At 38.7% G+C, this 27,045-nt stretch overlaps 1 protein-coding gene across 1 annotated transcript; it reads left to right on the top strand.

Moving 5' to 3' along the window:
* The first annotated feature begins 12,960 nt into the window (after positions 1-12,960).
* On the top strand, positions 12,961-25,171 carry spopla (speckle type BTB/POZ protein like a). The gene is made up of 12 exons (XM_070837867.1): positions 12,961-13,107; positions 14,412-14,494; positions 16,296-16,413; positions 17,395-17,516; positions 18,831-18,982; positions 19,076-19,203; positions 20,849-21,026; positions 21,619-21,674; positions 21,887-22,009; positions 23,147-23,289; positions 23,387-23,440; positions 23,962-25,171. The coding sequence occupies exons 3-12, from the start codon at positions 16,336-16,338 to the stop codon at positions 24,104-24,106; spliced, it is 1,179 nt and encodes a 392-aa protein (XP_070693968.1). The 5' UTR covers positions 12,961-13,107; positions 14,412-14,494; positions 16,296-16,335; the 3' UTR covers positions 24,107-25,171.
* The last annotated feature ends 1,874 nt before the right edge of the window (positions 25,172-27,045 follow it).

Below are 27,045 nucleotides of genomic sequence, written 5' to 3'. Positions count from 1 at the left end.
CTCCAAGTGTTTTACTGTGAAACCACACAACTTCAAATTCATTTTGGGTCTTGTCTTTTTACAGTAGGTTATTTTACAGAGGAAATCTTTCACTGTGCTACTTCTTAAGCTTGGGAGGAGATATAGATCAGAATTCTCTGGATGTGTTACTGCCAGATATGTTCATTTTATTTTGCCCCGGGCAATAATGCCTATAGCTTTATTTGTGTCATTACAATTTAATAATACAAGAAGCCACATGCATCCTTTCGTTCTGTTTCAGTCAGGGACGTAGTTGCCACAAACCTAACTACATTCTGTTTTAATGGAACTGTCACCAATAATAGCTATAAGTACATTCTGTGTAATACTTTGCAGATACGACACTGTAGTATGACTCCGGTGACGAGGAACATGGTGAAATTGTTGTTTCCTATCGTTAAGCACTGCAGATGTAGAATAGTCCCAAGATGATTCTCACTCCTTGTTCAATAAAGCAGCTCTTAGACAATACATGCCCATTTGTTTAGGATCATTGTTTGCTCTATATATGTTGCAGACAATTGAGCCAGCAAACCTCCTCCTTGAATTTACAGTGTTCGTTAATAGGGTTATAGGAAGGGAGCACGAGGGAGAGAGAGAGAAGGAGGGTGCTAATAGGAAAAACACTGAATTCAGGGTGAGTTTCATCTCTTGTGTCTCCACTTGATTAGTTTAACAGCTCCTTTGATCTTTTGCTGTGATTGAAGTGTTTAAGTGGAACATGGGGGGCAATGGCAGAGCCAGAGAGCAGGCGCCGAATAATGTGCCACCACATGCCTATGAGGCACAACACCTTAATGTCAGGGGGAAATTAAAACACTTTTCCATTACAGAGGCCCTTGAATCTTAATTCATTTGTCCACACACAATACAAAATAGGTGACAAGGTCAGTAAATACTCAATGAATAAGACGTGAATGTTGACCTTTGAGAGCAGCAAGAAATGAGAATAATTTCAAAATATATATATATGAACGGGAGAGTTCACGTGTTTCAGTTTTGGGAGTGAATGAAGCCTTTGCACTGAGGGGCAGCTTCTATTGACTGAAGCTACAGCACACTAATGTCTACCTGTCCAGGTGCTCTGTGCTAAAACAAACCAAAGAAAGGGCAGCAAAGAGAACAGCACCTACAGTGTGTTGGCGAGTGGAGTAATCTCTACACGTGGGTTATCACCAGGTCAACCTAATAGTGATGAATATTTAGAAGCTTAAAGAGGAAAAATTATCCAGAAGCATATTCAAGTGAAGTATTTTGTGTAGCATAAATCCTATTTCCTGCTTTTGCTTTGAGATAGTTGACAGTTCACCACCTTATTGTTACTGTCAGGCACACATACACACATGGCTCCTGGATTTGCAGACGAGGCCAACTAACTAGCTATTGTTAGTCCCATGAGTTTGTCAAAAACAGCATTGTTCGTGTATTGCAGTGTAGAGCTAGTAGAACCATATGATAAATAAAAATACACAAAAACACAGACTCATTTTGTTCTAACATAACCCTGTTTAGCTGCTTTGTGGGTCCCAACTTCCAAATTGGAAATTGACAGGTAAAGAAATACTGTATAGGTGAACAGCAGAATTTCATTTGTATTAACAAAGAAGTTTATTTAATTGAGAGGAGAGTTTCTTCTTTGTGTCACAGTCTCAGTCGGAGCTGATAAGGTGCATCTTCTCATAAAATTCTCACAGAAGCTACTTCTAAGCCAATGTCAGAGGAAATATTTCCACCTCATTAAATTACAAAAAATATAAGTACATACACACCTGAATTCATCCTTATATACTAAAATAAAAACAAATGTGCAATTGTCTGTACATACACACACTGCCCACTGTCGAATTCAATTACACCATTACATATTTGTCTGCCAGCTAACCATCAGCCATCAGCTCTTGGAAACCATGCCACAGTCTGGAGCTCTAAGACTCATAAGCTCGAGGAATCTTCGAGACACACTTCACAACACAAACAATTTGGTACCTGTAATGTTATGTCAATACCGCTGGACACAAGACAGATGTTGTTATTATTTTGTCATTTCAACATTTCGCACCAGTTGGAGAACCTCAGAGATCCGGTTGCCCTGCACCAGAATGTCAACTAATGACCGGACAGTCGGAAAAGAGCAGCAGATTTGTTACCACTGACAGAAAGCAGTGATGGATTCAAGAGCTGGTGAACATCCACAATACAACAAGCTGCAGACAGTCTTAAAGGTCTATTGACACAGTTGACGCACAAGGTTTCACTGCAGATGCAAATACATGCCCAATACAATAAAATGATAATAGAAATTGAAAAGTAATTTTGCAGTCGTAAATGAGTTCAGTCATTGCCATAAATAAATCAAACACATTATTAACGACAAGATCTTTTCATTGTTTTCTGAAGTAATGGCAGTTCCCCATTATTGTTGCCACTGTTTTTATGTGATTATGAATTTTTTATGCCAGTTCAGAAACCATTGTATTGTTTTTATTTGCTGATGTTTGGGTAATTCTCCAGTTCTATATTCAACTTGTAAATTTCACTTACCTCACCTTAATTGTAAAACTCATCCCTTTAAAGTCATTTACCAACTCTTTGACATGCTGTCAGTCTTCAGTGTTGTGACTATCTTCATTAGATTTATTCTTCCTGACCTTGTCTTGATTCAAGCACACGTCAGTGTTTGAATCACTCACATTGTATTCCCCGACTTGAAGACTTTAATTATTAGTGCCATCTGTTAAACTTCATGTAGAGTAAATGTAGCTGCCTGGTTTGCAAGTGTTGATCCTACAAAGACTTCAAATCTTGTAATTTTGTTTCAAATTAATCTTCCAGTACATCAGATCAATATGTTAGCAAATGACCCTCAGTTGTAATTCCTGATACGAATCTCATGTTATGACTGACAAAGCCATTCTGCGTCATCTTTAGCTCAGCCAGCACTAAGCTAACCCAAGGGATTCAATGAATGAATTCAATGGGATTCATCAAACTCTTGACTGATTTGACATCTGTCTTACAAGAGCTTGTAGGATTAATCAATTAATAGATTAATATATCACTTAAATCTAAAATGTTGTGAGAGCTATGGTTGAACCTCAGAGCTAGATTTGGAAAAAACATGTGGTCCCAACTATAGCCACCTTCATGTGTCCTGATATAGCATGTCAACTTGAAATGGAATACAATACAACGTAAAAAAGAGAAAAGGGGGGATCAGACTTTTGTGAATTTCTGTAATAGTGCATGCCGTGCTGCCTCTTGTTGAGCTTGTTGTCTGCGTTAGCACAAGCTTAAATCAGGAGAGATTATCCACTGATTCTTGTTAGAACTCCAATCACTCCAATTACATTTGCTCCAAAGTGACTTTTCCCAGTCATCCGGCCAGGGATTTCTTTAGCCATCAATTAGAAACGTCGCTTCTAATCTGAGCTGGCTTCCCAGACACTGGTCATTTCCCATTAGAGTCATTTTCCCCAGGATCCCGTGGAGCGATAGACATCTCCGCGGCTCAATAGAGGAGACGTGGAGGAGACCATAATTAAAGAGGTGGCATTTACTCTCAGTCAGGCCCTCTCAGAGATCTGAATCTGCAATTACCTTCCAGAAAATAGCATTGTCAGGACAGGACCCACGTTAATAATGGCCCCCATCTCTGGGGCAGGGTGCAGAATGCAATCTTTTCCACTGAAGCCGCACTTTGATTGTTTATCGCTTTACCCAGGGTTATCAGCCACTCTACTGTAGCAAATGTACACAGAAGGAAATAATCCTGTGGGCCACTAGCTGGGCTATTCAAGTATTTTGCTGAGTGGTGACTATGCTCATAAAGGGTAACTTTAACACCATACTCATAAAGGTTGTAATATCATGGATAGGATTCACCAACCAGCCAGCACTAAGTCTCACTATCTATATACTGGTATCGCACTCTCATTCTCCCTCTCCCTATCTCTCACGCTCAGTTTCTATCTCGTCCATACATACTGCAAGTGCACAGACTCCCCTAAGCCCCTACCAACCCATGCCTGACTTTCCAGATACTTTATCAAGTGCATAAGGACCATTTGCACAGAAGGCAATTAAAAGCTTTAGTGGTTCCTGCAAGCAGAGGGGTAGTTTGGGGGCCCCAGTCGACACATGAGCCAGCACCTTATTGGAGAGGGCTGGCTTTGTGCAGCAAAATGGCCTCAGTAATTTATACCAAATAGACTGCAGGTAGGGTAGGAGAGCCAAGAGGAACGCATCTGCATTAATCAATATGAAATTATCCTGGACGTAATTTGTGGAGGGCAGCCATGCACCTGCCTGGAAATGTGATTGGGGAAAGCCTGCAGATAAATAAGTAACTGAACACTGCTGACAATCTGGTTGGTAGAACAAGAAAAGAGATCCAAAATCAGATCCAATTGTCTGTCAAATTATGAAATGACAGAAGCCTGAATGTAAAATCCTTCCGAAAGGAGTGATTTATGAGACACACTGGGTGCTTCTGGCAAAAAGTCATAAAGCTTTATATGTCTATGACAAACAACAGCCTAAACACGTGTTGATGTAAAACTCTCATTTCAGTAAATGTCCCCTTTAGGACTGCATCCACAAACAAATGCAAATGTGTTAGGAACTGATTGTCAGGGGTTGTAAGGAAATAAATCTATTAGCATGGTAAATTCGGGTGCCAGAGATAAGCGTGTCCTTAAAATGACCATATGCAACGGTAGCGATAGTGAGGATGTCCAGCGGATTATCGCGTTTGCATATCTTCTAATCAATCCACTTGCAGCGTTCATGAGGAAAGGCCAAGATCACTGTGTCATGATTTTGAATCAGTCTTATGTTTATTTAGTTTTTTGTTCTTTTTTTTTTGTGGTGTTTGAAGTGTTCATTTGCGTCAGTCTGCAGTTTCTTTGTTCTAAACATACTTCCTCTTTCTCCTTATACACTCTTTCCCCACTTGCTCCCAATGTCGAAAGTGTCAGTAAATGGAGGAGAAGTGGAGGACATCGTGGAGATGGTCTGGCCCTTCTTTGGCAGCTGGTGACCTTCCTGGTCTATATGCTCCATGACTCTCTCCAGTCTCTTTTTTTCAGGTTTCAGACAGCCCGACTCTCTTTATCACTCCCCTGGATCAGCAATTGCTCACCGACAGTCTCTCAGTAATGCATCCATGCCGGGTATCTCTTCAGAGCACGGCTATGTGCTTTGCAAATGAAATATACAAGGAGTGAATACAAGAGAGAGAGAGGGGGGGTGGGGTTCAGAGCATTTCAAGTGCTATCCTGCAGAGGAATATTTTAGGATTTAAAATGTTGTTTTTTAAATGGCATTTCACCTTCATTGGATAGTTGGAGAGTAAAAGGAAAATACAAAGTGAGAAAGATTGTTCAAATTTGGAATGCCAGAGTTACACACATGCATCCTGTTCCACAAGGCCACCCTGATGCCGTTGTTTGCAAGATTTTTATAATGCCACACTCAGTCTGATTAACAAAGTCATGTAAGACATAAACATGTCATTTTACTTCTTAAAGAAACCCTTTAGATTTATACTATTTTCAATGATGATGATGTGAAAATGTGATTTTAACAGATACCGTCTAATAACAAAAAATGACTTATCTCCTAAACAGTAGTGGGTGATCTCTCCTATTAGACATGTAATACAGACTGTAACCTTGAGACTACAAAAAAGATCCACATTTACATACATTCAAACAGGCTGTGTGAAATTTTACTATTTAAGTTTTTTTGTCTGTGACTCAAAAGAGGTTTGCCAATTATGCAGAGTGAAACACTGAAAAACATTTAGATTCTTTCCTGTGATGCATGGTTCATATGCATAGTACCACAGACTTAATTGGTTGAATTCCTCTCTTGGCAGACAAGGAACTGTACCCCCAGGCATAGATAAAAGACTTCTAAACTCTCTTTTGTGGAGCGAAGAGATGAAAGGGCAGAGTAGACAGGAGCCTGTCAGGAAGAAGCCGGTCGCAGCAGCCAGTTAGTGTGCAGGTGTAGCAGACCAGAAGAACGACAGGTTATCATCAACTCCCTGCTTGAGAAAAGAGGCGTCTCGTCATCAAGTCATGATGTCTTATTTCTCCCTCAACTCTCACATCCCATCATCCTCACTTCTGACATGACAGACGGCATGTTGTTTACAAATATATGAGGCGCTGACGGTGCGGTAATGGTGCATGCTCAGATTTAACTTCTTCCCTTTGTAGCTTCAAATATTTAGAAAAGAAGTCTGAATTTCTGAAGCTACTTTCTCGTATGATTTGACAGAAAAAATATGACCTTTGTCATATTTAGATTTTGAGTAACTGATTAATGTTAATTGTAATGTAAATGGTAAATCTAATTTAATATACATCTAAAATATTTTAAAAAGCACATCCCTAATGAATAGCTCTGTGACTGATTTAGTCCCATAAGTATCAGCATGTGTTTCATGATTATGTTTACTGATATTACAGTGTTTCAGGTGAATACTGCTCCAGCTGAAGCTTCCAGACTTATATTTGTATTATTTGTGCTCAAATGAAACACACCATGTGTGTACAACGAAGAATTACATCATAACAACAACATAATAGTTTGTGCTATAGGACCACATTGAGATCCCTCAGGTCAATGCAAAAATCGCAGAAGCAAGTGGTTTAAACTTTGCTGTGGGTGGGAGAAGCAGTCAAAAAATAAACTCCAAGATCAAAATTTAGGCAAAAACTTTTTACTGCAGGCGCTCCATTGTGTGGACGGGAATGGTCAGACAGGATTGGGACACATAATGTGGGGACAGGCAGTAATGATTATAAATCCGAAATCCACACACCATACTTTATGGTCACATAGGCCTGTACAGTGGGTGAACAGTCTTGGACTAATAGATTTTATATATAATCTCTTAATTTTAAGACAGCGGTGCTTCACCGAGAAGGTAACCAAGGAGTATTCGCTGTCGACCTACCTGCCTCAACCCAACTGAGCAGGTTGCTTACTGAAGAGGTTATTTTGTCTTTTAAGTTTTGGTCACTTTAAAGTAGGGAAGAGAGAGGGATACAGTTGCTAGACTGGTAATCTAATGTGGTTGTAGATATCCTCAAACTGAGTCTGTCATTAGGCCCTTTATTGTGATTGTTTAATTCAAAAGTAGCTTGCTGAAGTACAGTGGCAAGACAAGAACACATTTGGCATTGTTCTAATACTGTATGAAATGCACTGTAGAAGCACATGCATAATTTGATAGAAATTAAGCACATTAAATGTGCCTGATGTTTACTGTTTGGAACTTTTTCATACAAACATTTTTTCATTAGAATATACAGTATTAAATACATTTATGGGACTGAGTCTTGACTGAGTTTGAAACATTTTGATTTCAAACTTTAAAATTCACAGTTAGATTTGACATGTTCCTTTACATTTATTATTTAGATCAGACAATCTTTTGTGAGAAAAACAAGGCATTAAAAAGTACAATTTCATTGTGAATCTTGCAACAACAAAAGAAATTCACTAGAATTGTTTAACTACTTTTTCATGCGTGGCAAAACTGAGCTAAGCCTGCTTTACACCACTTCAATCACCCTATATTCAATGCCCTATATGAATATGACTAACCTGATGTAATAGTATTCTGCTGCACAAAGCAGCAAACAAACATGCAACTGGTTCAACATATATTCAGCCTGTCAGATGTACAAAGAATGCTGGACAAATTATTACATTAGATTTGTTCTCTTTAATCAAATGAAATGGAAGAATGCAGTTGAAATGTGTTAATCTTTAAACTAATAACTATAATACAATGTTTCAAGAATGTCATAGTTCATTTGATAATGAAACCAGAATAAAAATGGTAAATTAGTGTCTCATTTCCATTCCAAGTGGCACTATTAATAACATGGAGCCAGTGTGCAATTTCTCTCACTGCTCCATGGGAAATGAGCTATGAAGAATAGCAATTGTCAATGGACATCTTGGTAACAGAGCATCTGCTTCATACTACATAATCAGCCCTGTCAAAATCCTGAAAAGCCTCAAAGATTGTTGAGAAGGAAAACACGGAAAGCACTTAATTAAGAACAGAAAGGGGGAAAAAAGCTAATTTCATCTTGTTTTGAGTGTCTTTATGATAGCCGGCCTGCACCCCCCCCCACACACACACACCCCACCCCCACAGTACATCTCTTGTGTTAAACTCTAGTGTTTAACCCTGGAGATATTTGGCGTATCACAATTTTAGCACATTTAATTTGGAATCGTCACATTTTGTCTCAGAATCACTCACAGGTTGTGCTTAGGGACACAAACAGACAGTAACTAAACAATGAAATTTTACATGCTCTTTTTTTTTTTTTTCATTTGTTTTATTTCACACACAAGTATATTAACATACAGTGGCAGCACAGGAAATCCTACCACCTGTGCCGTCTGCTGAATAGCTCATCTTGCAGAATCTAACCAACTCAGTGAAGGAGGCAAAATCTCTTTTCATTAGAGAGAGGGCCCAGCACATGAGAGGAGAAAAGAGGTTTTTCAGTGATTATATATAAGTATAGGAGTCCCGGTCCAATGCTCAGGCTCACTGGAGCTGCACAGTTTAAATATGGGCAACGGGTATTGTGTTGTGGATTTCAGTTTTCAATGACCTGAAAAAAATTCAAACACAGTCCATCTATTACATGCAACAAGAATGAATTCATTTCTTATGATTACTGAATAAGTGGCCTTCTGTCAGATGCTTCATCTATTAAGAAACTTTACATTTTGTGTCTGAAGGGCTAGATTATCCATGGATTTCAAGGAGGTGAATCTTCAATGCATAACTATAGTCATTAGTGTGACATTGTTCTACACATCCAGCGCAGTTGTTATTGTAATTAAAAGAGCTGCGCGTGTGGCTGATGTATGAGATTATTCAGAAATCTTTCCTTGGGTCATGAGCACTTTAGCTTTTGACTGACAGCCTGTGTGTGAAATCGACGGTTCAGAGAGACACAGGAGCGTTGCATGACTTGTGAGACTTCCCCGATGCAGCGTGATGTTTGTCTTTTCTTTTTTTAACATAAGCAATACATAGAAGGATGTCTGAGTGTAGTTTGAATGAAAAGCAATAACCACCACAGGAGAGGAAACAAAACAAATCCACTTGAACACTGATCTGGAATTTGCATCACAAAAACACCACAGCAATGAAAGTTTAGCACTAAAGATCTAAGATGATAAAACTGACATTTTTTCAAATTACCATGCTAAGGCTTGCAGGAACAGCATCTCGCTGCTCCAAATGATAAAGATGAATATGTCACATGTATTTCAGATTCATTAAGACAGGCAACAGATGAGAGGTGTGCATATATCAAAACAAGCGTGAGCTTCACAAACTTCTGATGCACACTGAAATGAGGTAAAGGACACATTAGATGTCACAGAGATAAAAATGATCCTCTGAGTGAAAAAAAGGCTGATTTTCCACTTTGCATATTTTTCATAAAATATTCCATACATTCTCTGTCACCCAGTGTGATTAGTTTGGCAAGGAGGTTCAAGGTGATACAGCAGCTAATGTTAACAACAGCCTACAGAATTACTGGCATTTCATAGTTTGGGTTAGATTCATCAGGTTTGGGGTCATATTTAAATTAAAAATCAACTGCTAAAACATGGTCAAGTTACTCACGGTCCGTGCTGTATTTCTGGGTTATTTTGGTCTTGAGTGATGTATTGTTTCTTTTTTCCATGGATAAAACACACAGAGACAATAAAAAGATAACTGCTTATCTCAAAAATTACCAGTGAATGTCACATTTTGGTGTCAGTTCCTCAGAACCAAATGTCAAAAGTTCCTTTAAAATCACAGTTTTGTGCCAAAATTCAGCCATTATCCAAAGAGAAATCAATCACAAAAGAGGCAGAGGGATATATGACTGTAGACTGCAATGCATTCATATTGTATTTTGCATAAGGTGTCCGTTATAACAATGGATCTTTTATGTGATGTTTTATAGGAAACTTTAGTGAATAAGAAACTGTCTTCAGGACTATTGATAATCAGATCAACTAATAGCTTTTTTCCCTATCCATCTACTCAAGCGTTGGGTATTAACATATATTTTATTACTTAGATTTCATCAAATTAGATGAAATTGGAATCTTTGGGGGTTTTCTAGGATCTCCTTTGTTTCGCATTATGAACTTATATCCAAGAAAAAAAAAAACATTTGTGACTAATGTCAGACTCCATTTTTCTGCTCTGATAAGGTCACTTGTGTTCGTCTTGTCACTGCAGCCATTTTCTTCCTGCTCATAAGCTCTGTCTGTATCAGTCTTCATCAGTGAGGGCATCAAATACTTGTCAAGAATAATATCGGTAATATTCTGAGATTCTCTTAATTAGAAAAGTATTGTAGATTGGAAGTAGACAAATGTCAATGCTATTGTTTAAGATGATCTTCATGCAGCGGGCTATTCACACTTGATGAACACATCAAATAGGACAAAGACACAAAACAGGTATTCACTGCTATTCATTCTGAAGCCAATAGAACAGAAACAAAGAACAATGTGACAAGAAATATGACAATCAAACTGATATGAAACTAAAAAAAGCTCAGTATTTAAAGTCAAAAGTAATGTACCAGGTGCTCACAGTGTGACCAGCGCCCACTAATTCAAAAAGAATAGCAGATAAATGCAATTAACTGATTGTTTCTGAGCCTTCCTATACTTGAACTGTTGAATGATGTTGTCTGTGGACACATTCAGGAAGTTTACCTGCACTTGAAGAGATCTATATTCCTGATAAGCATCCCAGTGTTTTCAACTGTGATCTTATCATCCATCCCTTCTACTTCAAGATGAGTGGTGACTATCATCACCATGATATTTAAGATATTTGATGTGGGCTTCAATGTCAAAATGTGACATTTTGCTGCTGTGTTTACAGTATGTTTTACCAAATCCAAACTTGGATTGGCTTACGTAGGTGTTTTGCTGTCCGTCGTCGCTATAACAAATTCACAGACTGTACTTTGTCCATGAATGTAAACTGATTGGTGCAGAGGAACCATTTATCGCTCATTCTGTGGAACAGTGTCCATCCATCTGAAAGGGAATTAGTTATCACAGGCCTTCAGGGAGCCATTATAGAGTATTGTTTCAGAGAATGGCTCACCCCAAGCTGCTTTGTGTTTGCTAGGCGAGAAACATCAGAAGCAGACAGAAAAGACAGTGTGAAGGCTGGCTGAGAATGAGCAATTGGGGGTTTCATCTGTCGTGTAAGCTACATCATATCAAGGCTCCTTTCTTTATTTTTTTCTCTGTCTCTAGCCTATATGATAATGAGATATTATAGGCACATAATAGGTGGATGATGAGCACACCTCCCCCCACCACACACACTGTTTGCATTTTTTCTCATATGAGGACCTTTAGGTGGCATTTTAACTCTTACTTAAATTATCATCATCAAATCAATGTAACTCTTACTTTAATGCTGTTTTGCTCCAAAACAGTAACTTATTATCCGAATTCTAATCTAAACCCCAAAATCAACCCTTAATATTCCCCAAATATCCTCAACCTCATCATCGTTTTTTATTATCTATTGTCTATTATCCATATATTCTCTACAAAGGAGGAGAGTGTATATACACTCGGTTTGATCAAGTGATGAAAGAAACTTTTCCTTCAATACCAAAACATAACAATATTCATGAGAAATATTGCACACCACATTTGTTGTAAAGGTGTAGAAGTAAGCATTAAAGTAAGACAGGACAGACTACAACGGACAGTCGGGACTGCAGAGAAAGTCACTGGCTCTGACCTGCACACGCATACATGTCCAGAGTCAAGAAATGTGGAGGAAACTTCACTTCACTTCGCCCACCACAGCCTGGACAGGACCTCCTTCAACTCCTCCTCAAGAGCTACAGAGTACCGTACACCAAAACAACCGGACACGAGCAGTTTCTATCCACAGACCGTCACTCTGATAAACGCGTAGTCATACAATGTCAATAACCCTCTAAAATGTTAAACATCCTGCCTTCTATGATAGATTATGAGCTTACAACTATAATACACAATGTTTTTAACATTTACATATTATCACCGTCAATTATCAACACTGCACGCTACATATACTGTATATAGATATGTACACACTCATATACTTTAAATAACAAGCTACTTGTGTATTTATGTCTTTGCACAATTTGTAATGTTTACAATTTACAGAAACATTTTACTTGAATATAGACATTGTTGCTTTTCATGTAAATTATTTATACAGTATTTTTTACCTACTTGATATAATGCTGTTTGCTTGTTGTTGCTGTTTAACTATATTTATAACTTTGATGTCCTTGTTTTTGTGTGAATGTCAATTTCTATCTTTCCTGTAATCTGTTTTTGGAACTGAGAGTACTGAAGAGTATGGTTTTAAATACTCAAAACTAGAATCAAATGAGTTGTATTTGTACATACACCTGTCCAATAAAGCTGATTCTGAAGAGGGTCCATGTGGAACTAGGAAAAACTACTTTGTATCCTTTTTGGTGTCTTAAAATAGCAATGCATCATGTTTATCTACGTTTGTTGTGCATATTTCCTGAATAATCAGTATGTAAACTCTCCAGAGTCACCAGTAGGCTACAGCTGTCACTCAAATACAATGGAGCAGGATTACAACATCTTTCTCAAGTGCAATGTTTGGCTAGAAGGAAACAACTTTTACAACTTTGGTATCTCCAGAGTGTACTTCAACATATCCCCTACTATTATCATATTTTTTGTGATGTTGCAGCAGTAGGGTGGCACTTGTACTGTGAATCAGTTGATAAAGTGAGATGGAGCTGGATGTTATCCAAATTTGACGCATGCGCAGTAGGTATATTTCCTAGCCTGTAATGCTATCAGCCAGCTAGACAGATGTAAGCTAGCACAGATATAAATTAGACAAAGAAACCCTGTGAAGAGACAGAGTGAAAAAAGAGTTAAAAGTAACGGAGGGTGAAAGGAGCGACTGTGACACAAAGCTATATGCGTTATTCGATATATATGGAAGTATGAAATTGAAAGGTACGCCGTCACCATGTCTTTTTAAACTTTTTGCGAGCAGTCAGTGCAGAGATTAGCTTTGGCTAGCTGCTAGTTAGCCGCCGTTGTTTTCCCACCAGCAGATTGTACTGAAACGTGAGGGTTTATGTTAGCTTGGCTTGTTAGCATCCTGTCACAGGAATCAGTGAAGGCCCTTTGTTTTACACCGGTTAACGCGGCGTCTAAACAGCACATTGCCTATTTAACTTGAGGTATCCTTTGCTAGTTTGTGTTGGAAAAGAGGAGTAACGTAACTTAACCACTGTAAGTCAACCTGGTGATATGTGGGCAGATATACTGTTAAATATGTTTTGTGTGTTAAGCTAGCTGATCAGTGTTAGCTGCATTTGCGGTCTCAGGCTAAACTGAAGTTAACATTAATCTTGCTAGTGAGAACATTAATGCTAGCTTGAGTTAGCTAAATACGTAATGCACACAGAATTGACAGGTCCGCACATTTTATTTGAACATTTAGTCATTATTCTTACGTAAACTGGATAAAATTACAAAGGACGACAAGTCCATGAAGTGAAGCCGTGAAGCGATGGTAACGATGTTTTGTAAATTACTGTTAACTCTTAAGCTGATGTTACGCTAACATTGAGCTGTTGCTTTCTAGTGATTTCGATTTTTTTTCTGCAATAAGGGTAGTAACATCCGCTACATCTCAAATAGCACATATGCTACAGTAAGCTGCGAAGCTCGTTAAAAACAGTCATTTGACTTACAACTAATGCAAACTAGCCATATGCCTGTTTGGATAGCATCCTTTCTGGTGTGTTTATAGGCGAGGTAGCACGACCACAGCTAATGTGTTAGCCAAACAAAGTTGCAGGTGAATCTTGAGTTAGCATTAGCTAATTTAACTGACTGGCTCACAGGCCGAGCACTCAGTTACAAGCTAGGCTATAATAAAGAGCATTAAGTAAAATGTGTTGGACGCCCACTTCAGAACAATCAGTTATCAATTAGCATGGCACCGCACTGAAAGTCTCCACTAACATGTGTGTTAACAGTCTGTTATCTCAACGTTAACTGATGCCCTCAATTTTTAATACCGTGGTATACTTGACTGGTTTGAAAGCTCTTATTTTCCAGCGGTGTCACTTTCATTGGCACTTGGACCTCTTATATTCCTTGGCAGATGTGACAGTTTTGGTTTACTGTAAGAATAGTGGCTCTATTTCCTGATACCCCATCAAGGGTAGTGACTACATCGAATTACTCTTAGATAGGTGGATCAGGTCAGTTTTCTTTGCCTAATGTCTGTCTTTTATTCTTTCTAGAGTGGAACATGCAGATGGGGCCATGAAGGATCCTGTGATAACATAGAAAAACTGCATCTTTGTACATTTCAGCCATTCAAGAGGTGATGAGAAGGTTTCTTTCTTCGCTGATGCTGCATGATTCAGAGTTCATATTTAACCATGATAGCTCGCCAAAGGTGATTCAGTTGCAGCAGTGTACTAAACTAAATTTAACTTGTACCTGAAATTAAATTTCTGTATACCTTTAGACCTCAACTTAAGGTATGTTTGTTCAATATTCCTCCATTCTGGCAATAATACTGTGTGATTTATAAGCAAAAATGTCATTTTACAGATCCTGCTTCCATAGGGCACATTGTCTCACAACGTAAACATTTTATCATACGTAACATTATCAAACATAACTTCATACATACCATACATTTTGGTATTCTGTACAAGCTAAGGGAAAAGCTGGAAACCAATGGCCCAGTGAACACACGCACAATCAGTCATATTGTGTGTGTGCACAGTTCAGTTTTACTCTGACTGCACTTGCAAAAAAAGTTTGAATTCCAGAGTTTGTGGAAGAGCAGTAGTCCAACAGAGTCGTCTTACCACAGAGACACTATAGTTTTCTGACCCATGTGTATGTGTACAATATGTTAAGTCTGTGCAAAGTTTATTTCAGAAGAAATGGAACATTCTGGCCCAAGTTTATAACTTTTGAAGAATAATTTGGAATACTTTAGTCTGAGATCGATCGATTAGAGGGGCAGCAGTGGTTAAGAGGCTTTGATATGAACATCACTTTGTTAAAAAGATGAACTGAAGTGTGATGTGTCCCCTTTTTAGTGTTAGTTGAGGAGGGAATGTAAATCCCTTTATTAATGTGAGAGAGCAAATGCACTTCTGTGAACATGGTAGTTCTTATGCTTATGCCTTCGTATGTATGTAGATGTATGTTTTCACAGTTAAAGTGAAAGGAAATTGGCAGTTTTTCCACATATGGAAAAAAAAAAGTTGCATTCTAGCGCTGACCATAGCCTTGACTGCAACTGACAGGGTTTACTGAACAGCACTGTTAAGTACTGAATTTGCCACACCACTTTATCAATAGTGTGACATGAGAAATTGCTTTTCCACAGAGACCAAACTCCAGTTGTGTGAAAATCTGGGCAACGTATTGCCCCTCAGGTGTCAGTTAACTTGTGATTAGCAGGTTGACTCGTCAATGCATCATTTGAAAATCAGGCCTGAAGCTCAAGTATACATCCATTTAGCAGCACCACTATAATTGACAGCTGTCCATATTTTTATATGGGTGCATGATCAAGTTTTACAACAGACTTAAACTGATGACCCTATCCTTTTAATGTACATCTTTTAGCCTTCAAGGATGTGCACATGTAAGGCCACATGGTTAGGTACTGTGAAATGACAAACTGTGTCGTCAGTGCATCCTACGTTTAAGAAGTAACTGGTTTTTAAGAAATCACAGAACACAACATAATTTACTGTGTAGCATGAATACATCTGCAATTCTTATCACTGCATATACTAACACCTGTAGTAGAATTAATGTTATTTTCGACGAACATCGTGTCATTGAATTATAAGACCTCAGGATGCAGTGAGTATGCAGATTATTTTTATTGGATCACCTCTTGGTAGCAATACAAGGAGATTCAAATCATGTGAAGAAATTACATGACTCATTTTTGTGCTCTTCTGATTAGGGATGGGTCATGATTTTTCAAATATTCGTTCAATTATAAAAAATGGTTTTTGATTTAGATAGTTACCAATGACTGTTGAATAGTATCTTAGCTTAAAATGCACATCCCTAGTTCTGATCTTGCTGTTGCTAATGTGTAATCTGTGACAAAATAACGTTACTTATCGTTTTTTCTGAACATTTAGCGCTTTAAGGACGAGAGTGAGTGGTACCTCGAAGCTGGTGATGTCACGGGTTCCCACCCCACCTCCTCCTGGGGAGATGTCTAGTGGACCTGTGGCAGAGAGCTGGTGTTACACACAGGTATGGGCATAACTGAACTCACTGAATCATACTCCTACTTTTCTTTTTCTCTCTTAATGCTAAAAGGCCTCTTTCACAGTAAACAATCAAGTGCACTTGTTAGTAAAAACATTAACAATGGCTCAGTTCCATTCAAGTATTCCTAGTAAACCACTGGTTTTACAGCGAGTCAGTATGAACAATACCAGGGCCCAGAAACTGTACAGCTAAATGGAATTCACCCATTGTTAATTTTATGATTTTACACCTCCTTTCTAGATTTCTGTCTTCTGTCAACAAGTCATGCTGTATCAGTATAATTCTAATGGCTGTAATCAAGCGTGGGCTTATAGAAAGTGGATCTATACGTTTTGCTCTGAAACATTTTTGTAATGTTAGGAGGTCAAAGTGTCGTGCCAAGCCATGTTATTCCTCTTTTTTGTGTTTGTAAAAAAACCACTAATGCAGACACAACAATTTGTCAACTGACTGCCGTTCACAGTGACTCCTTCCCTCAACTAACCCGCCGATCCCTGGCACTATCCATCTTTTTAATTGCATTACACCGTGACAATCAATTATATTCACAAATCTAGCTCCTGGAACCTGGTTTAGTGCGAACTGGATTTTAAAAAATATATATATTGATCATCATGGTTTGGCATACAACACACGGTTTCGTATCAGAGTTCTGCATTGCAAGCAGAAGTGTGACATCACAGCTGTGTTATACCATTGTGAACTTCTTTTTTACTCCTATTGATGAACTTCCATATTGCCAATATGTTTCTGCATGGAAGTCAGTTACTACATGGATGAGGTGATTTGTCAGAGAATCAGCTGATCAGCATGTCATGGCCTATAAAGCTGAAAATCAGCTGATTTTGGTCACTGGCTGATCAATTGGTGCATCTCTATTTTTGACTATGCTTTAAAATGTTTTTTAAAACAAATCACAGGTTTGGTCTGATGGTTCTGCGTGTTTCCTCTTCTGGTTTCAAGGTCAAAGTTGTGAAGTTTTCCTACATGTGGACCATAAACAACTTTAGTTTTTGCAGAGAAGAAATGGGGGAGGTGTTGAAAAGCTCAACCTTCTCCTCTGGCCCTAATGACAAGATGAAATGGTGAGTACTCAAGCTCTCACTGCAGTTATTAGTGCATTTATTTGTGGGGTTTCTGTAAGACGTGAAAATCTTTGATAATTTGTGAATAATGTAGGCCTTTGGAGTTTTAGACAATTATATTCATGCTTCCGAATATGCATTGGGTTTTTAGATTTATCTGCTCAGTTTGAGCACATCCAGTTTCGTGTCCTTGAATTTTCCCTAACAAAAAAGTCTGTATGTTTCAGTGTGGTAGGGCGGCAACAATAACCACATTAGCACAGTGAATGATGCCTATACTGCTGGGTTTAGCTCGTTACCACCATCACTGCACATTTTATTTATTTGCATTTCTTTTTTTTTTGCTGGCAAAAGTTACAGGAGGGCATTAGAGGTCTGATATCAAACGCAGTAATCATTGTTTACTTGTCGTCATTGACCAGCTTCCATCACATGTTCAAGGCCCTCTAGAGAAATAAAACTTTTCAGCTGCTCTGTATCTTTAAGGTTTGTCTGTGGATTTATTTGTAGAGCAACTGGAAGAGAAATGTACTGCCCCGCTGGACAAGTTAAAACCCATAAACAAAATAAAGAATATCTTTTATATTTATATACATATTTAGTTAAATGAACACATTCAGAATATTTGAAATGCCGACATGGGATCGGGATGTTTTTTTTTTTTTGTTTTTTTTTCTTCCAACTTTGACAATATTCAAACTCAAACGTGCTGCAGAGTGCTGCCAAGCGCCCAGCTTGGCAAAGGACATCACTGGTATCACTCACCAGTAAACATGGAAGTGCTCAGAAAAACAGCCTTGAAAAGAATCGTGGGAATAGGAGGATATATAGACTCACCCATAAGTTGCTTACTCTTCGGTTGGTTAGTGGTACAAACAGTCAGCACTAGCTTAGACAGTTTTCACTTGTTATCATGAGCTGGGACAGACTTAATATCCCCACTGGCATTGCCAAGCGCTCAGCTCGATGAGTGGCCTTTGGGTGCAGCGAAGGGGGAAGGGGGGGCAGCATTTATTTATCCAGTGGGACCTAAACAGTTGATTAGCCGAGGGACATGTGGTGGAGCTGGTTAACCACAGAGGCATGTTGCATTTTCTCTTCAAGAAGAAAAAATCTGTCCTATCACAGCCCTATCGTATGAGAACTCTGCACATAGCTGATCATTACATAAAGTCTCTCAAAGCAAGAGTAAATCACCACTGAAGGTTTTTTTTTTTTTTTTTTTTTTAAATAAAAGTGATAATAGCAGCTATGACTGTCTTCGTCTCTGTAGTTCATAATGTTAACTGATGTGCACTGTTCTCTCTTTACCAGGTGTCTGCGAGTCAATCCAAAGGGACTTGATGATGAAAGCAAAGATTATTTGTCATTGTATTTACTTCTTGTTAGTTGTCCAAAAAGTGAAGTCAGAGCAAAGTTCAAGTTTTCTTTGTTGAACGCTAAAAGAGAGGAGACGAAAGCAATGGGTGAGTACAAGCCACCATATACAAGCATTTATACAGTATGTGTAGTTCCTTTTTATACCAACAAGCCTTGACATTAATTTCCTTCTGTTACAGAAAGCCAAAGAGCATATAGATTTGTCCAAGGCAAAGACTGGGGCTTCAAAAAATTTATTAGGAGAGATTTCCTCCTTGATGAAGCCAATGGACTTTTACCAGATGACAAGCTCACCCTGTTCTGTGAGGTAAGCGCCATACTGCTGCTTTACTTTTACTCATCAAATTGATATGGGTTGCAGTTGATGAAGGCTGTAATTCTACAGTAACACCGAGTTCAGTTTCCTCACGTCCACTTGCATTGATGGTGCAAGATGATGCATGCTACTATACCAAAAAATGCCTTTTTGCTTGTTTGGTATTACGTGTAGTAGAAAATCAAGTCAGTTTCAATGGTTAAGGTTTTGTTGATAAGTAAGTATGTATAATTGTGGCGCAAATGTTATTTGCATCACATAACGGACACAAAGAGGCTGTATAGTATGACATACAGCTTGCATTGTGATTTGGATAAAGTTAGCTTGGTTACACTTCTCTGTTCTAGAGGTCAACAAACAAATTAGTCTGGACTGTTAATCGGTGCTATTTGGATGTTCTACCTATTTATTTATTTATTTTTTGATGTAACTTTGCTCTGATAATGGCTGATGGCTGTGCAGTCTCCACCAGTCACAGGTGGTCGTGTATGTCACCATTTTACATTAAGAGAGGAAATGCCACAGTCTGATAGCCTAGCTTGCTTCATCCTCTACTCCATAAGTCCAACAGCAAACCGTTTAACTCCCTGCCGTCCATCCTCAGGTGCTGACTGCAGCACACTGGCCAGATTATTAACTCTGGTGTTCGCTTTGCTTCGCTAAGCTTGTTTTTTTTGTTTGTTTGTTTGTTTGTTGCAAGATGCATCACTCTGCTTTTGTTGGCGAAGTTTTGTATTAAGTCTCAAACTGATTATTTTTGTGCTGCTCCTATAAAGATGCTATAATTTTTTTCTATATATACTCATATGTTAACAGGTGTTCATTTTCTGGCCCTGTCTGTACGTGGTAGTGTGTGTGGCACTGTCAGTCAACCTCTGCTCTGTACCGAGTAGATGTGCAAAAATTAGTGATGTGTGGGCTGAATAGACTTGAGTTTGGAATGCCAGTTTGCCTATTGAATTGCTGAATCTTTTAAAAGCATCAAAATTGCGCCACTGTTGGACTGAAGCATTTATACCCAGAACGTAACCTTCAGTGAATCTAGGCTGGAGTCTTGATATTCTAGCTGTAGTGCCATTTAACTACAAAAATACTGTTGGCATTTGCTTGAGATGGCATTAAACTCTTTGTAAGTGAAATGCTTCCTCCACTTTTAAATGATTTACAATGATGTTTGTTTTTGAAATAATTGAATTCAGTTTGTCAAGAAGAATAAATGTCTCCTAAAATGTTCTTTGAAGGGACAGGTTAAATGAAGTATCAATAAATTTTGATGTAAATGCAATTGGCCAAACACTGCCAAGTCCAGACAGTGTGCCAGATCGCAGTTCCAAAAAGATTCAACAATTTCAGGGAAATTGCCACTTTGATAAACAAATTACGTTCAAATTAAAGACAAAATGCCTTTCCTCATCAATTAGGTGTCTCAGCAAAGCTAATTAATTTTGGTTTCAACTGGTTGTGTTTTTGCAAGCATGAGTCCCTGCTGTAGGTTCCTCAGTCACTATATGAGGAGTTAAACACTGATTAGATTAGACTGTTCTCCAATGCAGTAAAACATTTCCTTAAAGATTTATTTTTTTTAAGATGTTCATCCTTGACAAGACTGCTTTAGCATGTTGTTTCTCATGTACAGGTAAGCGTTGTCCAGGACTCGGTTAACATTTCGGGCCAGTCCAACATGAACATGCTGAAGGTACCAGAGTGTCAGCTGTCTGATGACCTGGGGAACCTGTGGGAGTGTTCACGCTTCACAGACTGCAGCCTCTATGTGGGAGGGCAGGAGTTCAAAGCCCACAAATCCATCCTTGCAGGTAAGATCGTCTCCAGCTCCCAGCACTTTAGCAAGCAGCAGCCAGGAGAGAAGCCCCCAAAATGGCCCTAGAAAGACATGTCTGTGCCTCTTCTTAATGGCCTCTCATGGAGAGCCATAAGCACCTTAAAAGGCTATGGAGGGTTTGTATTCCTGGCTTGATTTGTAGCAGCCTAGTTCTGCAGTGGGCACTTATCCACCCGACTACCCCTGCTTGACCCAGATGACTGTGGGATCCAGGAGATTGAGAGGCTAGCTCTCCTCTCCAGCTTGTCTCCATTAGACATGGTAGCTGCAGTGGTCAGGTGGAAATGCTGACAAAGTCGCAGCTATACGGATTTTGCAAGATTTTAAGACTTAAAGTCAAAGGTCAATACTGATGTTTAGGGGTTTTGTTGTTTTTATATATATAAAAACAAACTAATTGGCACAAATGTATTTGGAAATATAAGATGATTGTTGTATGTTTATATGGTACATGACAATTCTGGTAGTTTTGATGAATACTAATTATTGATTTGGTGTGCTCACATGCTTAAGGTGATGTTGACTGATCACTATATTTATAAGTGTTCAATATATTTCTTCAACAGCGAGGTCACCAGTCTTTAATGCGATGTTCGAACATGAAATGGAGGAGAGTAAAAAGGTCAGAACAACCTCTTCTTGTCATTGGTCATTTTAGATTTTCTCAATAGCTTGACTCCAGTGACACAATGCTACACTTCTTTACATTTACAGTAACTAGTGCTCAGTAAGCTTTGTCATGTTTACTCAGTGGTAATGAGCTTTATTTTGTGGATGTTTTTCTGTCGCCATGTACAAATGAGTAACACAGAAACTGTTTGTCTACCCTTGCAGAACCGTGTTGACATCAGTGATGTAGACCCAGATGTCTTTAAGGAAATGATGGGCTTCATCTATACAGGAAAGGCCCCAAACCTGGAGAAGATGGCAGACAATTTGCTGGCAGCTGCAGATAAAGTAAGTACCCAAGTAATTGAAACATTTAAAAAATTTTTTTTTTTTTTTGCAAACATCCATCTTCCATTTCTTTTTCAAGACAGGTACGTCTTCCTTATTTCTGTCCATGTTTGGTCAATCAGTTTCATTTACAATTCTATTCAATTCTTTCATTTGCAGTGTAAAGGTGTTACCTGATCAATTCAATTCAATCAAGCCACCTGCCCCACCCTGACATTACCTTGGGATACAACTTTTCAGCTTAGAATTTTTCCCTTGTTCACATGAACTCGATCAAAATAATTGAGATGAGAATTTGAATTGTTAATTTGAATTGTTATTTGGTACTTTGGTTTAACATCTATGTCTTAGAAGGACAACTACACAGTTGCTGGCTTGCATCTTATGTGACATAACACCCATTGTTAGAATCTGCATGTACAGGTTGTGAAAAAATGTAGACTTCAATCCAGCACAGTCGCTCTTCAACAAATACTACTAATGATACTGTGCTTGTGAAGCTTATCATTCAAGTTAACAGAGATGGTTGAGGATGTAGTTACTGATGTGGATTCTCTGTATGCAGAATTAAAATTCATCTCCTGGTATTATGAGAACCTACATTATGACTAAACATTTTGGGCTCACGTTAGGTTGCATTTATAAATCAAAAACACAAAGCAATAGTTCTTAGGGGACTGTGATATGAAGCCTTCTATAATCTCCCTTATCCTTTCTAGACACCCCCATTCTTTCTCCACCTAACAGATGACTTCCTCTGAGTTAGTGTGAGCAAACCGTTTATGAATATCGTGCTGATCATGAATTTGATGGATGAGCTTTTACTAAGTGGTGAACCGGAATACTGAGCAATAACCTTATTTGCCCCTCCAAAATCATCCCAATCTTTGCTAAAGTGATGAATCACACATTTCAAGTGGTGGAATTCCTATTTTCTAATATTGCAATAAATATTGCAGGAGCCTGGTGGTTGAACATTTTGGGTCCATTAAACATTTTTGTAGAAAATGTTTATTTTTTCATGTGTATTCCGACTACTTGAAACAAAAGCTCAAATCATGGGAATCAACCATCCATCCAGGATGTAACCACTGCTTTTTGTGTCCCCCTCTTGCCCCTCCACCCCCCCTACCCCAGTACGCTCTGGAGCGTTTAAAGGTCATGTGTGAAGAGGCGTTGTGCAACAGCCTTTCGGTGGAGAATGTGGCCGACACCCTCATCCTCGCAGACTTGCACAGTGCCGAGCAGCTCAAAGCACAAGCCATAGATTTTATCAACAGGCAAGTATCGCACAAAAAAAAAACTCCAGTGATAAATACCTGCTGCCATTTCTGTTTACCAGCCCTGAATGCTTACCTTTTTATCTCCTTGCCATAGGTGCAGTGTCCTGAGACAGCTGGGCTGTAAAGATGGAAAGAACTGGAATAGCAAGTATGTAATTAGCTGATATATGTGACACAAGATTAATAACACACTCTTATCTCTTCCCCGAACCAGATGCATTAGAATTCATTGTTTTAGCCCAGGCAGACAGAGTGCTATTTGCCTTTCCAGTTTGAAGCTCCATATCTTTGTATCCAAGTTATTAATAGACTCATACCTGGATAAACCATGGAAATGGAATATTTGCAGATTTTTTTTTTTTTTTAAAGGGAGGTGGTCGCTAAGGGAAGTTTTTCTTTCAGATGATTTAGCGTGTTGTCAAAGGGCACCTTGAAATGTTGAACTTATTTCCGTCTCTGATGTATTCAACATGTAATGACATTGCAATCCTATATTAATTTGAACCTGTGCACGGAAAGCACTAATGGCCCTTTTCAAGTTTACCATGCAGTTCACAAATTTAAGTCCCCCTTATTTGATTTGTCATTACAATCTCATTTATGCTTATTGATTTTTAATGTGCACATTCTTATGTCTGAGTGTTAACTTCATTTTGCCTGTGCTTACAGTCATGCCACAGATATAATGGAGACTGCAGGCTGGAAGTCAATGATCCAATCCCATCCTCACTTGGTAGCCGAGGCCTTTCGTGCCCTGGCTTCAGCACAGTGCCCACCCTTTGGTCTTCCCAGGAAGCGTCTAAAACAGTCCTGACTGCCTGACTGTGCCCCAGGACTTTACTGGAGGTGTGAAGCATGGGTTTACAAAGGAAGGACTAGCGAGGGTACCACTCTTATTTCCACCAAAACTGAACACACTTGAATAAAGAAGAGTGGAGCTTTCTGGCCAGGAATGTGGGGAGGCTGGCACGTGGATGACTGACATCAGTGGATTAGGAAAAAAATGGTAAAATTGGTGTTGCTTGCTTGCTTTGCTGCCCCAACTGGATTCTGTTCAGCCCGGGTAGCAAGTCAAGCCGTCTGCTACTGTTTTTTCCTGTAATTTTAAAAATGGCCTTAATATATCTGCCATTGCTCTGGAGCTGCTCTAGAGTACTTTGTCTATTTTACTCTGTGCCTGCCTTGTCACAAAGACCAGGCCTCCTCCAGGTTGCACTAGTTCCCATGAATAGTCATTTTGATATGGAGTTCTATAGGAACGTAACAAAGGTTTAACTAAATGGGAAATATTATATATTTGTAATGTTTAGCCCGTTTTGTGACTAGACATTAAAAAGCATGAACACTTTCAGTGCAAGGTCAGTTCTTTACACTTTTTAAAAGATGTGTATGCCCCATATTGATGGCACCATTTCTATGTAAATGACAGTTGAACCATCTTCAGAAGACCAGTGTACAAGAAAGTCTGTTCTATTGCATATTTGTGGGGAAAAATTGTAATCTGCCATTGCGAAGACCCAGTGTCAATTCTTATGATACATGTAAGACGGAAAAGTGTCTATACTTTGGCCCTAATATATTAAAACATTGGAAGTATATGGAAGTATTTACTCAGTCTCCCATTGAATGACATATTCCAGATCATACGTCTGTGAACTGTTATAGATAAAATTTTGAGAATTTCTGTCCTTAGTATTGCCAACATGCAAATATTATATATTCTCAATATATTGTGGTAAACTAAAAGTGGAGAGACTAATGCATGGTCATGTTATTGTCAAAGAAAGTGTCCAAGTACCAATTTTGTTTTTAACCATTTATTTTCTGCAATTATCTGACATATTTGTGCAGAATTAAATGAATTGAGTATGTGCAAAAATTTTCTCTAACATGCTTGGATATTTGTAGGATGCTGAGCATCACTTCTACTGGCAATGTTATTCTGTGTTTGAATGGGGGGGTTGTCATGTTTATTCAGTCCGTCTCGTATGTCGTGTGGTGTGACCGACACTTCAGAGGATTTTGTAAATTAAGAGTAGCATCATTTTTACATGATATTACTCATCATTCAGCGTCATGTTGAGATGTTGAAACCTCTTTTGTTTGGAAGCAAAAAAGATGAAGTTGTTGCTGTCTGCAAGAATGCCTGCATTAACCCATTAAACCATTTTCCAGCAGTCTGAAGTAGCCCAGGTTTTTTTTTAAATATAATTTTTATCCTTAGTTGGGGATTGTTTAAATCAGTGTGAAGAGATTTCAGCTTGAAGAGGGGTGATTATCCACATGGTGTCTTTTTAATGGTCATATCAGGTTGGGGTGGAGTTTTTTTTCTCTTACAGATTAGAAAACACGACTGTGATAATCAAAAGAAAATGTGCATAAACTGCATTGGCATGGTAACTTGTTAAATGTTGAACCTTTTTCACAGCACTTGAAAGGCTTTTTTTCCCCTCTTGTTTTATGTGCAAATGCTCAGCACAAGCTCTGATTAACGTGAGCGTGAGGCTGCTCTTTCCAGCTGGAACAGAGACGTCTTCATCAGCAGCTTGCTGATCCTCGTCCGCCCCTCTCAGCACAGATCCTAGGAAAATACCTGATACCATCTATGCTTTAGTCCGCCCCTCCAACCTTTTATCTTCGTCTTTCGCTTTCCTCTACTAATGTAATGCTTGAAAGAGAAGATGCCTGCAGTGTTCTGTCATTTGGATCTTGAGATCGTGAAAGAAGCAGAATTGAAGATGCTAAAATATAATTACGGAATAGGTACAATTGAGACATTTGTATGTGAAAATACTGTTGTAGGAGTCCAAATAGCAAAGTGTGGCTGCAGTGGAGTGCCCTGACTAGCACAATTGATGCCATTTCTACCAGTAATAATTGAGACAAAAGAAACACTTGTTTAATCTGGTGCTCAATGCATCCCAGGAGATATTTTTGTGACTAAACTCTTAAGATGCTTTTTTTTTTTTTATTATTATTATTTATTTAACTACTGTGCTTTCCTCAGACTCATCTACTTAAGTGCATAGTTTCCTTTGTTTCCCAGAATGCATTTTGTCCAACCCAATGAAGGGTCAGGAACTTGTCAAATCCAGCTGCGGTGTGCATGTGATGTGCAGCAAGAGAAAGCATTTATGGACCGAGAGCTTTCACACAAAGACTTGATATCCGAAAGCTTTTTAGGGTGTCACACTCTGGTCTGTTGAAGCGGGAAGGGAAGATTATTAGCATTTTTTGCCTTTCCAATTGTTTCTCCCAAGAGCGTTTCAGAAAAGTAAACACTGACTTTTCCCACTGAAGTAAATTGTTGCCCAGCTGCACTGAAATAAATGTCACTCGGCATGATATTGATGTGAAAACTGTTGATGTTTTTTAGAAATTAACATTCCCTCAAGAGATAAATGCAAAAATGTAAATGCATAAATGCATACATTTGTACATTATTGGTGTTAATTGAAAATCATTTGTTATCCAAGTGTGTAATAAGAATTATCACCACTGAAAATCATGAGAGGTGAAATGTGTGTTAACGTTCCTCTTAGTTTTCCAAGGATAAGGATGTGTGCAGCAGGAAAGCTTGGTGTGACTTGATGCCTAAGGAGTGGGTGCCTCACTCTGATCAGATAAGAGTAATGGAAGCGAATGAAAAGACCCCTGTCCCTGATGGCCACCGCAAAATGGATGTGCTCCCTGAGGTGTACCTCTGGTATCATCCACGCCTGTAGACACAGATTTATTGCCCATTAAAAAGCT

The sequence above is a fragment of the Pempheris klunzingeri genome, chromosome 10 (assembly GCF_042242105.1).
Source record: "Pempheris klunzingeri isolate RE-2024b chromosome 10, fPemKlu1.hap1, whole genome shotgun sequence".
Lineage (NCBI taxonomy): Eukaryota > Metazoa > Chordata > Actinopteri > Acropomatiformes > Pempheridae > Pempheris > Pempheris klunzingeri.
Note: the sequence above shows the minus strand (reverse complement) of the source record. Positions and strands in the feature narration are given on the sequence as shown.